This window comes from Ctenocephalides felis, unplaced genomic scaffold, assembly GCF_003426905.1.
Source record: "Ctenocephalides felis isolate EL2017-DRISC unplaced genomic scaffold, ASM342690v1 CF-g0.4_SCAFFOLD_01604, whole genome shotgun sequence".
Taxonomy (NCBI): Eukaryota; Metazoa; Arthropoda; class Insecta; order Siphonaptera; family Pulicidae; genus Ctenocephalides; species Ctenocephalides felis.
Genome location: NW_020537758.1, coordinates 52980007 through 52997694, shown reverse-complemented (window position 1 = coordinate 52997694; position 17688 = coordinate 52980007). Strand labels below are relative to the sequence as shown.

At 28.7% G+C, this 17688-nt stretch overlaps 3 protein-coding genes across 3 annotated transcripts in view; all 3 read right to left on the bottom strand.

The window, feature by feature from the left end:
* Positions 1 to 7923, bottom strand: part of LOC113372277 (nuclear receptor-binding protein homolog) — a 117474-nt gene extending 109551 nt beyond the window's left edge. Inside the window, exon 1 of the mRNA XM_026612604.1 lies at positions 7431 to 7923. Coding sequence (XP_026468389.1) covers positions 7431 to 7553 — 123 coding nt within the window. The 5' untranslated portion in view covers positions 7554 to 7923. The remainder of the gene's footprint in view (positions 1 to 7430) is intronic.
* A 615-nt stretch (positions 7924 to 8538) lies between these two features.
* LOC113372583 (kelch-like protein 26) lies at positions 8539 to 12378 on the bottom strand. The gene is made up of 7 exons (XM_026612935.1): positions 12018 to 12378; positions 11741 to 11947; positions 11385 to 11509; positions 11144 to 11308; positions 10516 to 10699; positions 9800 to 10389; positions 8539 to 9651 (listed from the first exon to the last, which is right to left on the bottom strand). Exons 1-7 carry the CDS (start codon positions 12177 to 12179, stop codon positions 9201 to 9203), a joined length of 1884 nt encoding a protein of 627 aa, XP_026468720.1. The 5' UTR covers positions 12180 to 12378; the 3' UTR covers positions 8539 to 9200.
* Positions 12379 to 14530: 2152 nt separating this feature from the next.
* Positions 14531 to 17082, bottom strand: LOC113373261 (translocation protein SEC62). Its single transcript, XM_026613564.1, has 8 exons — positions 16946 to 17082; positions 16347 to 16485; positions 16073 to 16203; positions 15853 to 15999; positions 15548 to 15750; positions 15290 to 15476; positions 14940 to 15103; positions 14531 to 14869 (listed from the first exon to the last, which is right to left on the bottom strand). Exons 1-8 carry the CDS (start codon positions 16979 to 16981, stop codon positions 14743 to 14745), a joined length of 1134 nt encoding a protein of 377 aa, XP_026469349.1. The 5' UTR covers positions 16982 to 17082; the 3' UTR covers positions 14531 to 14742.
* Positions 17083 to 17688: the final 606 nt, after the last annotated feature.

Sequence of the window (17688 nt, the reverse complement as noted above, 5' to 3'; positions counted from 1 at the left end):
TGGATTTGTTCTATTTAAAATTACTGTTTATGTTAATTATTCGTGTTTCTGGACAATATTGAAAAATTGATTGAATCTATGTTATATATATATTTTTTGACTTGCTCGCCAGAATACTTCGCAATTCTTCCAGAGCCAGATTGAAAAGGAAGTTTCTTCTGCATTCATAATCAAATTCAATAAGATAAGACCTTATACTAATCACAGACAATGTTCTGATGGTTTGTATTTATCTAACGACCTCAATTCTATACCAAATGATTTATGTGTTGTCCGTTTCGAGACAGTTGCAAAAATTATTACTTAAAAACATTTATTTTGAAGCAAAAAAAACTTCATCACATGCCTCTTAATCCAAAGTGAAGCCCGCAACTCTAGAAATATTGTAAGATTAAAACAATGGACCAAAGGCTAACCATTATTTTTAGCAGATTTCAAATAATGTTTATGAGTTGCATATTTTTTTTTAGATATAATTCTAAATTAAAAAGTATTTGTATACTACACCCCACCAGATATTTCAATTATTTATGTTCTTTCGCTTTCTGCTTCAAAGGAATGTGATTAGTCTAAAGAAATGAACTAATAATAAAACTGAATTTATGGCCGTATAAAGACATGATAATTGCACATTCCTCTTCAAAATTTAATTATTGATTGAAACAATAAAGAAATGCTAGCGTATGTCTTCGTTATAACTAATATATGTAATAGTTTTGATCGATAAACGTTAACATTGTTCACGTTGAAATACGTTGTTTTTTAATTGATTGGAAGTTCATTGGAAAATGCAATCTGAAACCTATGCTTTAAAGACAGATTCCGTTTAAAATTATAGAATACTAGCCGTACCCGATCACATACATAAAAATAAAAATCTGAACAAAAATGCGGTTCTGTTACATCTAATGAAAAATAATAGAAAATAGCGCACGTATTTTTCGTGATTAATAGTTCAGCTGTATTAGATGCATCATCAAGTGAAATATTCCATTCATCATCGCAATATATAAGCCTATAAGCGTATCAGTAAGTGTGAAAACCAAACAGTATCGAAGTATGTCCAGAAAATTTCCCATAAATTGCCTAAATATAAAAATATGTATATACTAATTTTTTTATTTGTCCTTTTTGAGGGCAAAACACATCCAATGTTTCATTTTTAATTATAAGGGATTTTCAGAAATAAAAGCTATTATTTACCCAATACCAAATACAGATTTCACGAGCACATTTTTACAAATATTGTACCGAAATATTCATCAGCAGAGTTGCATAGCAGACTATAAATTTATCTTGTAAAATTCTTGTAAATTTAGATTAAGAAGGTTCGGCTGGTCCTTTTTACCCCAACCACATATAAGCTTTTATATAAGCTATAAAAAAATCTGTTGAATCTAACAATAAGAAAAAATAAAAATACATATTATAGAACAAATAACATACTTATAAATTATATATATATATATATATATATATATATGGGTCATAAATTAAAGTGAACCTTTAAACCACCTTTTTTAACAAATAAAAATTGACACCATAAATAAAAAAAACATGGGGTAGCCAACCCTTGCCACTTGGTTTCTATTAAAATATGCCTGGGGATATTCCTAATAGTTTCCCAAATTTATGCGGCGATTGGATGTATTGTTTATGAATATTTTTGTTTATAGAAAAATTAAATGTATAATAAAAGATTTCGGTATAACATATAAAAAAATGTGAATAAAATATTTTTTGATAAACAACTTGTGTGAATATTTCATATATATAAGTATACTACTTGAATAAAGTTTTGATTGACAAAAAAAAAAATATATATATACGAGGTCTGTTCAAAAAGTACCCGGAATTTTCGTTTTTTCAAAAAAATATTTATTTATTCGTCTACATTAATGTGGTCCCCTTCAAAGTAGTCCCCCCCAGATATAATACACTTATGCCAGCATTTTTTCCAATTTTCGAAGCACCCTTGATATTCACTTTTTGATATGTCCTTGAGCACTCTCAGCGATTTTCTTCAATCGAGGAAAACCGCCGTCCTTTCATGGGTCTCTTCAACTTTGGGAATAGGAAAAAGTCACACGGAGCCATATCTGGTGAATTTTTGCACTTTGCAACACTTTATTTCATTTTTTACGCAAATTTAATACAAATTCTTTGACTTTTCAATTCTTCCATTGTAAAAATCGCCGAGCTCAGAAAAACACGTCGAACCTTAGCGACTACCACAGACAAAGTAAACAGTGAACATAGCTGAAAATTTCATCATACTTTAGGGGCATGTATACCAACACAATAAAAAAAAAAATTTTGACAATCAGACACTCCAGACCCGCGAAATTTAATTATTAGTAATTCCGGGTACTTTTTGAACACACCTCGTATATATATATATATATATATATATATATATATATATATATATAAGTATACTAGCAAACCCGACGAACTCCGTTTCGCCACCAGATGGTTTCGTGAGAAAGATGAAGAAATTTTTTTGTTTGTTTTATATTTGAAAAGGAAAGATTTGATTAGGAAGGAAAACCCGACTTTTTATTATATATATAGAAGATAATCTATTTGCAATTATTTAAAACAATTATTGATTATTTTTATTACTCGAATTTTTAATTACGGTGCGTGAAGTTCCAGCAATTTGTATTAGGGCACGATGCACCACTAATTTTCTTAGCTATAAACCTTGCGGAGCCCGAGACCTTTCCAACGAATGCAAAATTGTCGAAATCGGTTCTGGAGTTATTTCGTCAGGAAGGAAAACCCGACTTATTTTTATATATATAGAGGATTAATTGATGTGTATTATTAAACGTGGACTAATAATTACATGTTTTGTCATACTTTACTGAAATTTTTAAATTGATGAAAAATAGCTGACTATGCTGATAAATAAATGTTATAATATAAAATGAAATAGATATAAATGTATATAAAAATTATTTCATAATCTTTTATCCTAACTGAGATGTGAAAATGTTATGTGAAAAAACTAAGATTGTAAAATATCTAATAAATGTTGAAGAGACATTATTGATGTTTTACTGTATGACATCATATAACAATTTAATGTGAGTAAGTAACAAGACCAAAAGTATCAAGAATTTTAGGACATCGATCACCATGTCGCCATCCCTAAACAGGACGCGTGCAATGCGTAAGTGTGCGTGGAGTACGCAGACTGTCTCCTCTAAAAATATCACCGTCTTGTAGATGGTCTGAGACGCATCTCTCGCCGCTTCAACGGAATGCACTAAGACGACTTTGCATTCCAAGTACACCGAGCTAAATAGCAGACGGATTTGAGAATGCGAATAGGCCTTTTGCAAATGTCAACAGATCAAATAATCGTCAATCGTTTTAGACATGATAGTTTGTTAAAATGGCGTTAAGTATGGATTTGATAACTTTTAATGTGAAAATAAAAAGAATAATTGGCTCACTAACGGTGCAGCCACGAACTAAACATGAACATAAGACGATCTAGATATTAACATGGATTCTTGCTTCTTCGTTACATTATGTAAATTAAATTTTTATCAGACTGGTCATTACCAAAAATCTAGCTACAATCGAAGTGCATCAGCTGGATGTGCCTTTTTTCATTAATATAGCAAGTAATATAAACAACGAAATATTTGAAATTTGCACCGATTTCTTTGTCACAACAATGAATTGATTGGTAATATATAATGAATATGCTAAGTACATCGACGTTTTTATTGAATAAATTACATACTTAAAAGTTTTGTGAAGACATCATTTTCGTACGGTAGTGACAATTGTCATAATAGCTAAGCTATACTGACTTTGAGATATGGTCCAAACGAGGAAAGATGAAGTATGTTTGTTCGAACATGTTTCCATTATTGCATTAAGTCAACGCCCTACATTAACATGTAGACTGCATTGCTTTTAAAGACTCAAAAGTAAGTTTTCATGTTCGATTTCTTTTAATAATAACTGTTACTTGCATATAGGGAATACAATACCGATGGAAAATTTCAATACCGGTATTTCGGTAATTTTTCATTTTAAAACCAGAATATCGGTAAATTACCGGTATTTTTATTATCTTAAACAAACGTAAACAAAATTGAAAGTTTCCCGTACAAATAAAAAAATGTCTATATAGCTACAACTATATTCAACTAAACGATAAAATAAAACAATAAGTTTATTTTTTTAAATAATAATTCAACAAAAGTATATATAATTTAATTAATTCATTATCACTATCGAGTATATTGAGTACTTTTCACGAAAACAAACTTATGAGTAAGAAAGACCAAAAACTCATAAGAGATCATATTACATTATTATAATAAACTGTATTATCTGTATCCGATGTGTTAAATTAGCATAATCTCCACTATTTTAAAATAATAATTTTTCTACAAATATATAATTTAAAATCAGATACTTTGTCGAGATAAATAATAAGTTACTATAATTGTTGAGTATTGTTATTTAAAACAATGTGATGCTTCTATAGTATTTTCAAACTTCGAAACGTTGTCGAAAAATAATATTTTATAATTGTAATAAGAAGCAAAAATATTTAGTAATTATCATAATTATTATGTATAAAGTTAAAAAAAATAAAGATTACGCAGAGGTAATCTGTATGATATAAAATATTTTGGCGTAATATCGTTACATTTTTACAAAAGATGAAACAAACATCATAATCTATCAGTCCAATTCTATTTATTGTAACACGATATGAAGCCCTTAGTAAAGCAATTAATATCCAGTTTAATGACGAGTTGAGATAATATTTGACATTTGTTTATCTTATAGAATCACTTGAAGATATAGCTGTTTATGCGATTATGGAATTTAAAGATAAATTTATTCCGAGAAATTTAAACTTTAGTGTATTATGTATCAAATAGCGCTAATGTAAAAATACCGAAAATACCGGTATTTTTGGGATAAATACCGGTAAAAATACCGCCAAAAAATCGGGCGGTATACCGGTATTGCATTCCCTACTTGCATACATATAATTTATTTGTTATTTTGCTATATGTATATTAGTAGTTAATTATAAGCAATTAGTTTTTGAGTAGATAATTTAGCTCAGTTATAATGATGATTTGTTTTCAAAAGTGTGCGTTGGGTACTGTTACAAATTTTGTGGCTACGGTTGTGAAATGTATTTTTTATCCTTCTCGGGTAAAGATTCGACAGATAAAAAAAAATCTAAATTAAATAAGGCAAAATACAAAAGACAAAGAAAAGGGAGAGTTCAACACAAGAACAAAATGGTTTAACAAAGATTTCTTGTTAACTTTGTTTTAAAAAATATGTTCTGTTATATGTATATTGTTATAAATGATTGTGTTGTGTTACATATTATTGTTATTAACGACAATAAAAGTCATTTAAACCATTTTTTGTGCTTATAGATACTATTTTTTAACCCATGTTTATGTCTGTCACAACGGCCCTGGGGGGTGGACACGGTTGTGACACTCTCCCTTTTCTTGTATGATTTCATTTTATGACTAATCCATCTAGGATCTAATCCAATCATATGTAGACAAATGTCTAAATTACCATTTAATTTACATTTCTCCCAGCTAACTGGGAAATTAACAAAATTATGGCTGAAAAAAAAAGTGACAAAACCCTGCCCAGTCTCCCCTATATAGAATTTATTGCTAACTTAATAACTGTATGCATTTACATTAAGTGTCACAATATTCCAAATTGATATTTTTTGCGGAAGGGTTTGTTCTGCAAGAATAATGGAAAATATGCCAGTATATTTTATCTAATGTTTGTAATCTACATTTTGAACGTATTGCAAACTTTATATTAAAATATAAATAAATCTGTACTAAAAGATTAAGAAAGAAACAATGTCGAACACTTCATTAGTATAAAAAATACTCGTAGTCGTAACTGAGAGCTTAAAACAAATTTACAACTTACAACATATTTCTTAAAGGGCCAATATGACTATAAATAACGCTATTAGTATATTTAGAAGTTGTCATAGGTCGTGGTAAATCAGTTATCTCGCAAGATTTTTTTGAATGGATTATACATACTACTAGAAACATATTGATGATACCGAATGAGTCATGAATTCTGAATCATCATTCAGGTATATGTGGTAATAATCAATTAAAGATCATGTCATTCTATTGATTAGTAAATTTGAACAAACTAAAAGATGAAGGTTAATGTTAAAAACATTATAATATTGCAATCTCGATTTAGAAAAATATACCACAGAACAAATATAGAAATCATTTTCGGCAGTTTCAATTCACTTAAATGCTTATCAAAAATATATCCATAAACGTAATTTTGCAAGTGTTTCCATTCTGATTGAGAGTTGATTTATTGAAAGGAGTACGTTCGCTGAAACTAATTTGGGCATGAAATGTCAACCTGAAGTTACATTTTTATGTATTTTTTCTACATTTAAAACAATTACGCCGAATTTAAGCATGTTTTTATTGTTGAAAAGACCTTCAAATAACACGTGGAAGACAATCTTTTGTAAACAGATGCATGTGTATTCCAAAGTTCAAGTATGTAATACAAAATGATTCTATCTATAAACGATCAACGTTTGTTTTCATTTATTTTGTTACTAATAAAATTAATTTCGTAATAGCAATTGCATTTTATGTTGTAACAGTAAATATGTGTAAGTAGAATAATTAAATATGTAGTCATATAAATGAAAAAGCCATTATGAATGTTAATTTACGCATACATATATATTTTTCATTTATATAAATCATAATGTAATAACCAATGGAATAATACTACAATTAGTTTTTGGGTGTTATTTCAATGAATGTACAATTCTGGCAATGTAATTATAAATATGCTATGAAAATGCGTAGGATCTTTTTTTTTCAAAAAATATAATAAAAATGTTGTAATAAATAATTTTGTAATCATAATAATTGTAATTATATAAATATAATATATATTATATGATCGCCGAAAAAGTTTATAACAATTTATTTAACATTTTAATATACTCGATTTAATTTTAATGTATGAGAAAAAACAATTCGGAGCTTTAAAGTTTTTTTTTATTTCATATGTGAACTTTTTATTTTAAAAATTGTGTTTATAAAACTGGAATGCACAACAATGCAAAGTTAATTCTTGTAAAGAAATGTCAATAAATGTAATACGCCAAAATAGGTTAGAATATAAATGGTTTGACAGTTCGCAATGAAAGTATATGAGTGGGTGTATTCCCAAGATAGGGGATGAAAAGTTTTCAATCTCACAATGAAATATGGATATTTCTCGTGTTTTCGTGGTTATTATTTATACTTTCTACTGGAAAACAAGTTTTTTGCACAGTTTTATTACGAAAAATGTTATGTCGTAAATTTATGGTATGGGTAAAAAAAAATTCCACGAACCTCTTCCCGTCGCTTAAGCCACCTTCCACAGGGGCTCTCCTCTAGGATTTCGCTTTCATCCTCGGAATCCTCACCGCTCTCTCGAGGAGATCTGTTGTCGGGATCAAGGCGACTGTCCGGCATCGCAAAATTTCCACTAAACACTTTTTTTAGTAAGAACCACGCACTACATACATTAATATTTACACGTTCACTAAGATACTGTTGCAAAAGACATTTATACTTTTGACAATTAAATTTGTTTTATAACAAGGAGCCAAGGTTACCGGTCTATGACTGGACGTCATTGATCTAACTCAACAACGTTCAAGTTAGCTGCATTGATTGCTCGAATGTTGACTTATAAAGGGGGGCGAACGCGGATAGTAGATTATAACAATGCATTATCACTCGATGTTAATAGTAATAGCCCTTTAATTGAACTAAGAATGTTCATTGTTATCCAATATTAATATTTCAATATGACAAAATAGCACAACCACCACCAATGGAAAGTGAGATTAAACTAGCCAGAGATGCCACTACAGAGACTTGGAGCCATGGCTTCGAATGCGCAGGCAACTTCACACCGCGGCGCGCCCAACTCATAATTTAAATCAATTCTTTACAGCGTTTATGGCGCGAAATTTTAAATGAGACGAGAGAAGCGACTATGAATATTTTTACAAAGTTGATTGCTTTTATTAGTGTTTTGACCTCTAGTATTATAATAAATTATGTATATTCAAAATAACGAATTTACAAAATTATGAATAAGATAATTTGCAACAACTTATACACTTTTTGAGTCATTCAAACTGTTGTATTTTTCCTGTTGTTTGTAATGTCTTCATAAGAAAAATAAAAAACATATTAAATAAAACACAATAATACATAAAAAATTATATCTGTAACATGGCTTATATTTCAATTATAAACAGTCAATATCAAATGTAATATTATATATCTTTAATAACAAATGTGAATAAATATTTCCATTATCTCTTAAACACCATAGGCAAGATTTATATATCACAAAAAAACAATAGATGCTTCAACAACTATATACAATACTTTTTTAATTATTTTTTTCAATTATATAATATATAATAAATAATTTGTAGGTGCATCATAAATGAAGGCAAGTACTCAATTGCAAGATCTTGTTTTGAAATTAAATATAGATTAAAATTAATAATAGTGCTATAAAATGGCACAATACTATACATATTTGTATTTATGTATATGCGGTTTGAAAGTGTTTGCACAAAAATGTGGATATATATAAAAATGCAGATGTGCAGTTATGTAAGTCTGAAAGCGTTCATACTTTGGATCATGAGCGTGATAATTTGATGCAGCATGATACATTGAATAAATGTATGTTTTATTTAAGTTATGTATCAATTTAACATTGCTCGCTATTATCACCTAGCAATTGTCAAGATTTAGTGATTACTTGTATTTTGATAATGGGAATGATTTTGAATAATAATAAAAATGCTATCTTTTGAACAAAAATTATCATAGAATGAAATATAAAATTTGAGTATAAATTTGTAAAATCTATTAATCTCCAATCTATACTTTGTAATAATAGAAAAAACTTTTACCCATTCATAGCATACAAGTTTACAGATATCATCGAACATTTAATGTTCTGATCATATATATATATATAATTTAATAAATCGACTATATACCATGCGGCATCATATAATCCACTCCAAATTTTATATGTGTGTGCAGACAAAATTTTGCAATGTTAATTCATTTTAACACAAACAAACATTATGACTGCTCTTGATTATCTTTCATTACCTCCATATCGTCCCTACATCTTGGTATATACAATGTTACACAAGTATGTTCCCAAATATCTTGAGGATATTTATCAGCTGTTGTCCATTGTTTGCTTTCAATATCATAACACTCAATAGCTGCTGTAACTCTATCAAACATAACATCACTATGAAACCCACCTATGAAATATATTTTTGTATTTACTGCAACAATTCCGGCATGATATCTAGGTGTAGGAACTCTGGTGATGGTTTCCCAAACATTAGTGCTGACATCATATAAATCAATTGTATCGACTAATACACGATTTCCAGTTTCCGTGTCTTCATACCAACCACCACAGACATATAAGTTATTTCCAATCAAAAGCATAACATGATCTGCTCTCGGAGTTAACATTGATGCTTTGTTTTCCCAAATATCTTCAAATATATCATATCTGCAAAAATAAATAAAATAAGTATTTAAAATAATAAATATACAAAAACTATTGTTAACTTGTTAAAGTCTATTGATTTGCCTAAAATCAACATCATAACAAGGTTTACTTCGATTCTTTTAATTTAATATATTTAAAAATTACCCACCGAACCATAGACGACAAGACCATATCTCTTTCCAATCCTCCTGATATGAAAATAGAACTAGCATCACTTTTAGGCCAACTAGCACCAGCATGCTGAGTTCTAAATTGAGGCAGGGGTCTGAAACTGAACCATGTATCAGTAACTGGATCGTAACTCTCACAGGCACTGACTTCTTCGTCAACATTTTCCAAATCATCCATTTCACTAACTCCCCCTATAGCATATAATCGCCCTGAAGCTACATTCAAAGAAAATCTACATCTTTCCCTTTGCATGGGCGCCATTGTAGTCCATTTATTTGATCTAGGACTGTAACAGAATCCAAAAGGATGTATATTTTCTTGCAGTAATTGATTGAAGCAACCACCAACAACAAATAATTTATTGTCTAGAACTGCAGTGCCAAAATTACATTGTTCAACATGGGGTATTGAGGTAAGGTGTCTCCATTTTCCAACGCTAGGTAAGAAATATGTTATTTCATTTGTAATCCCACCAATCCCAAAACCTCCCACTTTTATCACAGCTAGTTCCATACCTCTCGAATTAACAAGAGGTATATCTTTTATTTCTTCTGTTAAGGTTGAGACCTATAAATTTGGTTACATTAATTTTGTAAAGTATGAAGAAATAAAACTTATAAATTGAATCAAAACTTTGAAACTTTTTCAACAATATTAAGTTTTATCTGGATCATATTATTGTAATATACATACCTGGGGTATTGTCTGTCGATAAGCTTCTGCAAGAACCATTCGGCATAAAAATTGTTCAGTTAAAGGCATTTTTGATGCTGCATGACCATATATAAATTGGTCTTTTAATATTGAGTCTAATTCCCATCTTTGAATTTCAGAAAAATGTACTCTCTGAAGCAATGCTTGTGCATATTTTTGTGCTCTGCAAAATCATTTCCCTTAGATAAGTTATAAAAACTGAATTTACTAAATATTTATACTAAAATATTTTACTAAAGGTATCAAAATTAAAAAATACTTCTTACAGAATTAAAATTTCTTATATTTTATCCATAGATAAAAGAGGAGTATCAAGTAATGAGTTTATGTATTAATAACTTATCATATAAATTATGTTTACACAGCAATATTAAATGTAATGTCTTAAAAAGCTTACATGTACAGAGTAATCTATTTTAATAAATAAAACAATATTAAAACTTTTGAGTATAATGAAGAGTCTACTTGTATAAAAATTATGTTTTAGATCACAAAGTGTGATATATAGTTATTTTTAATGTTAATTGTTCATAAATTGGCAATTATTTTTGTTATTATTTCATCAAATTAATAGAAACTTCTACTGTTTACACTGTATATAACTTACTCCATTGGATCCCTATTTCTCAACCATTTTAAAACTATTTTTAGAACTTCTTTTTCTGGGCAATCCACCGGAAAATCACAAACTAATAAATGTTCAAGTTGTTGTAATGATAAGCACTGAAATTCACTAGAACCAGAAAATTCTTGTAAATGTCCACTCATAAATCTGAAATGAAAATATACATTCAATATAAAATTAATAACCAAATTTCATCATTCATTTCATAATCAAATTTATTTACCTATAAACTTTGTGTCTTAGTTGAGCAAGTGAATAAGTTTCAGCTATTGTTACAATATCGACACAATTTTCTAAATCCAATTGAGACTGCAAATAATTAGAACATGCTTCGACAACTGCATCAACCTACAAAACAAAAAAAAATCAATTTCAATCAGTTCACATATTACAACACAAATATTTTTAATATGAATGTTCAATAAACTTTTAACAAATTTATATTTGCAGCAATAAATTATTAGTATACCTATATAATAATTTGTGTATATGTAAAGTAAATAAAGTCTATATAAAAAGCATAATATATTTATATTATAAATTATTTTTATTTTTAAATGTAACATATATAGCACTTACTTGAACATGACTAGCAGCCGATAAAACATCTTGTATATTAGCTAAATTTAATGCTAATCGTGATGTATAAGCGTAATCTAATAATAATTTAATTCCATTTGCTGTAACTCCATTCAAACTAATTTCACTTTGTCTTGCTTCTAGCATGGCATCAGTAAACATGGCTCGAAAATAATCACTACATGATGCTAAAACTGCTCTATGTGCCTGGAAATATATATATATTGATAAAACCAAATATTGGTAAATTTAAAACTTCTATGTATACACCTAATACCTTAAATGCTATTCCTTCTGCTAACAATGTTATGTCCAAGAGTTGACCTTTTTTCCATAATTCATGTAAACCAGATAATAACGTACCAGTGTGTGATGGAGAATCAAAATAAACAGTATTCAATGGTTTATCCAAGAAGCTAAAATCTTTAGCTTTTGTCATTATGAGTATTACCAGTTTTCAAACTAAACCTGAGAATACCATTACTCAATAGTTTTAAATATGTCATTTATCTTAGCATGTGGAGAAAGTGCACATTCCGCCACTGCGCAAATTTTAATTAAATCGTTAACAAGTAATTTATAATAATTTATTAATCATTCCACTATGAAGAATATGTCATTTTAGAAGGTCTTCTAGTCACTTTTACATTTAATTTTCATAAAGCATTTATTGTGCAACTTTGTTGTTATGCGTTTATGACATCTAGCACACGATTCAGAGTTATTCATTTTAACGTGGCGTCATCGAATGAGCGAACCACCAAACATATATTTTAAACGATTCTGATGAACGGCGGATATTTTGAATACGAAATTCAAAAATGTATATTGAAATTATTTTACACCATCCAAAACTTTAACCTAAGTCTATATATAAAAATTGAATAAAAATATTCACTTCTTTTTGAGTTTGTTTTCATTCATATTTACTTCATTTACTATTTTAATATTGTTTCAAATTCAATGCAGTCCACCGCTCTACAAACTGAACTATAGAAGGTTTTATTCTCAAAACAAATGTTAGTTCAGATGGTTCAGATGCATTATAAATATTACTGTTCTAAATTATTTTCAACATCTCATTTTGATCGGTATGAGAATTAGTGATCTTGTGAATATTAGTTGACAAACAGACCAACCAATATGAAAAATGAGTTTGGACACCATTTTGGACTATAAACTTTGAATAAATGTGTCAGTGATAATGAATAAGTAGTTTCAGTTAGGAAGCAAGATCGAAATTATGTACTTCTGGGAAATTCGGGTACTACTCATAGATAAAAGAAGAGTATACTACTAATATTTCTGGAATAAATGTAATGTAAGGTTAGTATAAATTTATTTCATAAATATAAACAAAATTTGTAATCATCTCAACATTTATAGATACATTGCTTCTTCCCATATGTGCCTTAATATTTTGCACTGACAAATCTGAAATTTTAGTTTTAATAGTAATGCATTAATGATATATCATAATTTTGGAACAAAGTGATTCAAAATTGGAGCTAAAGCACATACCTGTCCGAACTTGAGCTTAGTATTGCATTTATACGAACAATAAGTATTTGTCCATTGATTCTTTACTTAAATGAAAAATCTTCAAAAATACTATAAACGCCAAATATTTTTTAATTGAATGGCGCAACAGTACAAATGTACCGACTCATGTGGTCGAGTTGTGAGTTTAAACCTCTCTCTGGACAACCTGACATTGAGCACAGCGATGTCCTTTTTCACTTGAAAATATAAATCAACTAGTGGGGTGGGTGGCATCGTGCCTTAAGGCAAATTGCTGGAACTTCCCGTACCGTAACGAAATGTTCGAGGAATACTGAATGTTTTCAAATAGATTATTATAAATATTGTAACATTGTCTAATATTTATAAGAATTATATAAACTGAATTGCAAAGTTGAAATTATTTGTTTCAACAAAAAAACTAAAAAAAAAAAAAAAACAAAAAACAAAAAAAAAGAATGGAACAAAAATTTTTTTTTCCAAAACCAATTATTTTGTTAAGACAAGCAGAAAGTTTTTTGAATCATTCAAATCGGACGCTTACTTCTATCAAAAACTGCCATTTTTTACATATTTAGCTCCGTATCTTCGAAATGGCTGGGCCTGCTTTTTCCAAAAACTAATAAACACTTCTCCCAATCATTACTAATTGAATGTTTTTTAGATCATTCAAATCGGATACTCCGTTCTCTCCAAAATTCGATTTCTATTTTCCGCACTCTTTGCTCCGTATCTCCGAAACGGCTGGACCTGCCTTTGCCAAAAACTAATCAGCTCTTTTCCCTATCAATAGGAATCGAATGTTTTTTGAACCATTCAAATCGGTTGATCCGTGCGCCCTAAAACGTGACTGGAAATTTGTATCCACACATACATACACACACACACACACATACACACACACACACATCCATTTTTTCTGAGGTATGCCAAAACGTTCAGAAACCTTCAAAACGTCGAGAAATGTAAAAATTTTCAATTCCGATTTTCGGCCCATTACAATAACTTACCCTACGGGAAGTTAAAAATGTGTGAAAATAGCCTATTTTGGGCACTGCAGTGTGAAATGGGAAAGCGAGGGAAATCTTTCACACTACTCTTCCTTAAATCAAGTTAGTTAACTAAGCTCACAGACCTACTGTAGGGCAGTACCACCCATTATTATAATTATTATATGACTTAGTATTATTATTTCAATACTTCATATTCCATCAAGAACCAAAAACAAAACATTGATATACCCCATATTCATAAATAATTATTTAATTGCCTATATCAAATAATATACATACATAGATCCTTTTAAAAATATTTTACAATATTAGATATACAAAATAACATGTGTTGTGCTCAATTGTGACATAGCAACAAATTGTGCTGATAAAACTATCCACAGGGCTACAAACAAATATTTAATATTCATTTCATAACTGATAACTGAAAGACTCCATGTTATTAATCTATATTGTATTAATTAATCATTATGAGGTATCAACTTCATTAGCGTCAACCATTTCAAAGTCTTTACCAGTTGATGATCTCTGTGATGATTCTGATTCACTTTCTGATGGTTCCACAGGTGTCACTTCAATTGTAGGAGAAGAAAGTCTGAAAAATATACAAAGTTATTATTATAAATAAACATTATTATAAAAAAGCAATTATTGAACGTCCATACCGCTGGCATTCATTATCTTGACTTTCAACAGGCTCAGATACAGTTTGCTTAGATATATTTATTTCTTTCTCTCGGACTTCATCTTCGTTGTCACTATATTTATCTTTTTTCTTTTTCTTTTTTTTACTAGTATTTTCTAATGCTTCACCTCCTTTATATTCATACTGTAATATAAAAATTAAGTATTCTTAATTATATTATTGTCATGATAGTATTGAATATTAGATATCAAATAATAACTAAAAGTGCATACATTTGTAATTACGATTGTAAAATTAGATACACAATGAAAAACTCTCCAGGAATCAAATTATATTTTAAATTAAAGTATCTATTAAATATAAGATTACCTTATATAGAGGCCAAAATGATGCAAAGAACCCAACATCTTCTGTTAAATTTGGAAATAGCCATAAATGATGTTTACCAAGTGTTATGATCCAAATTATACAGAATATTATTAAACGTATAATAGTTAATGCAATTATGAATACCAAAAATCCTGCAGCTGCTATACTTAAATAATACACTCCTTTCCTAATTATAACCATAGAACTCATTATCAAAATTAAATCATATTACATCATTACTATCAGATTCATACTCACCTCACTGTTGGTGGCCAAAGTGGAAACAAGCAAACTCCAATCGCACCTAATACCAAAAGTGTTCCAAATATCCAATAATGTAAAGGAATAGGGTCATATATCCAAACATAAGCTTCCGATCCATCAACAAACACTTGATGCAAATGCATTTCTAAGCGTATCTTTCTCTTACGTTTTTCCTTTTCTTTCTCAGGTTCCAAGCTCTAAAACAAATAATTACTTATGTAAAAGATTCACTTACTCTATTAAATAAGATCATGAGTTCTTATTTTTTTATTTTTTTTTTGTTATTATTTACAATATACCATCTTATCCTTTCCTTCAGCATTGCTATTCTGTGCTTCAGTTTGTGACTCAGGTTTCTCAATTTTTTTCTCTTTCGATTCTTTTGGTTTCTTACCACTTTTATCACCCTTCTTACGATTTTTCAATTCCTGCTCTGATACAGGAACCTACAATAAATAATCAGCATAATATAATTTATGTTTTGTCTTATATATAAATTTTAGAATATTAGAAAATTACCTTCACAGCTCGATGGAAAAATTTATGGCGGAGCATTGTGTTCATAAATTCAATAGCAAATTCTCGAGTTGGAAGTAAAGCATCTTCACCACCAAATTTTGATGCCATTAAAGCATCAAGAGCTTTACTCGCTGCAACATAATATCAGACATAAAAAGCAATCAAATATAGTGCTTTCGAAATAATTTCTCATCTATGCTTATTCAATTCAAGTGGTTACATGTTTATTTTTGTAACAAAGGTTTTATGTTTATTAACAGGAATGAATACTTACAAGTAAAATATTCCACATTATGGTTAATAAATTTAGTTTTTTTTGTTGGAACATTTTTACGTAACCATTTTGCTATTGTATATTCATCCTTTGATGGTTTTTCCACTTCTTCGGGAGTACCTCCTGGGCCTGTGTATTCCTGTAATTAAAGTATAAATAAAAATAGCATAATTTCTGTATGAGTTAATTTTATTGATAGACGGCATTTTTATATATAAAATCTTATTAAGATAGCTGTCATTGTGACGCCCGTGGTTTCCAACATATGTGTACGATGTAAATAACACGATACCGTTATGTCAAACTAGATATTTGTTTGCAGATTTTTTAAAGTTATGGCGTATATAAAATAGAAATTATACCAAATATTATTTTGGTTAACTATAGCTACATGTTACAAATATATTAGAAGATCCACTGTTTATAAAATAGTTAAATAGCAAAAGTTGTAAATGTCATCATTAACAACGTCATCTATTAAAGCAATGTCATAACACTTGATTTATCCATAAAAATATGACTTGAATTATTTATACTGAACTCATTATGAATTTTAATGATGAAATTTTAGTTTAATTAATATAATAGAAACTACATACATCTTTGCGCTTTTTTCCCCGTTTCTTCTCAGCCATGTTGTTTTCAGAATGAAATTATTTCATTTTAATTTTTGCAGTTGGTCAAGCTCTTGTTTTAATGATGTTGGAACTGAATGTATTCGGCGCGCGTTTTAAATTAGAAATATTTCGTAGAGGAAACCGCTGCTTTTTCTAAATGTTTATTCGCTGAAGACTTATTTGAGAAAAGCTTTTCTACTGAACAAGATATAATTACTTATTGAATATATTTCAATATTAAAGAAATGATTTGATATTTTTATAATGGTATTCATTGTGTAAAACAAAAAAAAAATATAATTTTGATGAACTGAACACATATCAAAAATTCAAAAACTTATAAATAAAAAATTGAAAATCAATTTACTATTTTTAATTTAGCGAATTAGTTGCAAATAGTATCAAATATATTTCAACATCGAATAAACAATTGCAATACAATATTCTACCAAGTAAGCAGTATAAAGAAATATTTTTTTTTACCATTTTTAGTAGCCAATTAATTTTCTAAAAAAAATAATAATATTTTTTTTATCTGTTTATGTATTTAGCATTTAGGAAGTATCAGTTTAAAAAATTAAAGTAAGCATTGAGCATAAATTACAATAAAGCCTAGTATATAAGATCATAAATTTAGTAAAAATTTGGTATTTTCAATGTAACACAATTTTATCCATTTATAATCAATAAACGGTAAAATGTATAACAATATAATAATGATTTAT

What these genes read in the sequence shown, in the direction of transcription:
- LOC113372583 (XM_026612935.1), bottom strand. Translation starts at nt 12,179, where the DNA reads ATGACAAAAGCTAAAGATTTTAGCTTCTTGGATAAACCATTGAATACT. An exon ending in CGGCTGCTAGTCATGTTCAA is followed by an intron (nt 11,510 to 11,740) that starts GTAAGTGCTATA and finishes TTTGTTTTGTAG; the next exon opens with GTTGATGCAGTTGTCGAAGC. An exon ending in GTCTTGTCGTCTATGGTTCG is followed by an intron (nt 9,652 to 9,799) that starts GTGGGTAATTTT and finishes TTATTTTTGCAG; the next exon opens with ATATGATATATTTGAAGATA.
- LOC113373261 (XM_026613564.1), bottom strand. Translation starts at nt 16,981, where the DNA reads ATGGCTGAGAAGAAACGGGGAAAAAAGCGCAAAGAT. An exon ending in CTGAAGGAAAGGATAAGATG is followed by an intron (nt 15,751 to 15,852) that starts GTATATTGTAAA and finishes TATTTGTTTTAG; the next exon opens with AGCTTGGAACCTGAGAAAGA. An exon ending in CAAGATAATGAATGCCAGCG is followed by an intron (nt 14,870 to 14,939) that starts GTATGGACGTTC and finishes TATATTTTTCAG; the next exon opens with ACTTTCTTCTCCTACAATTG.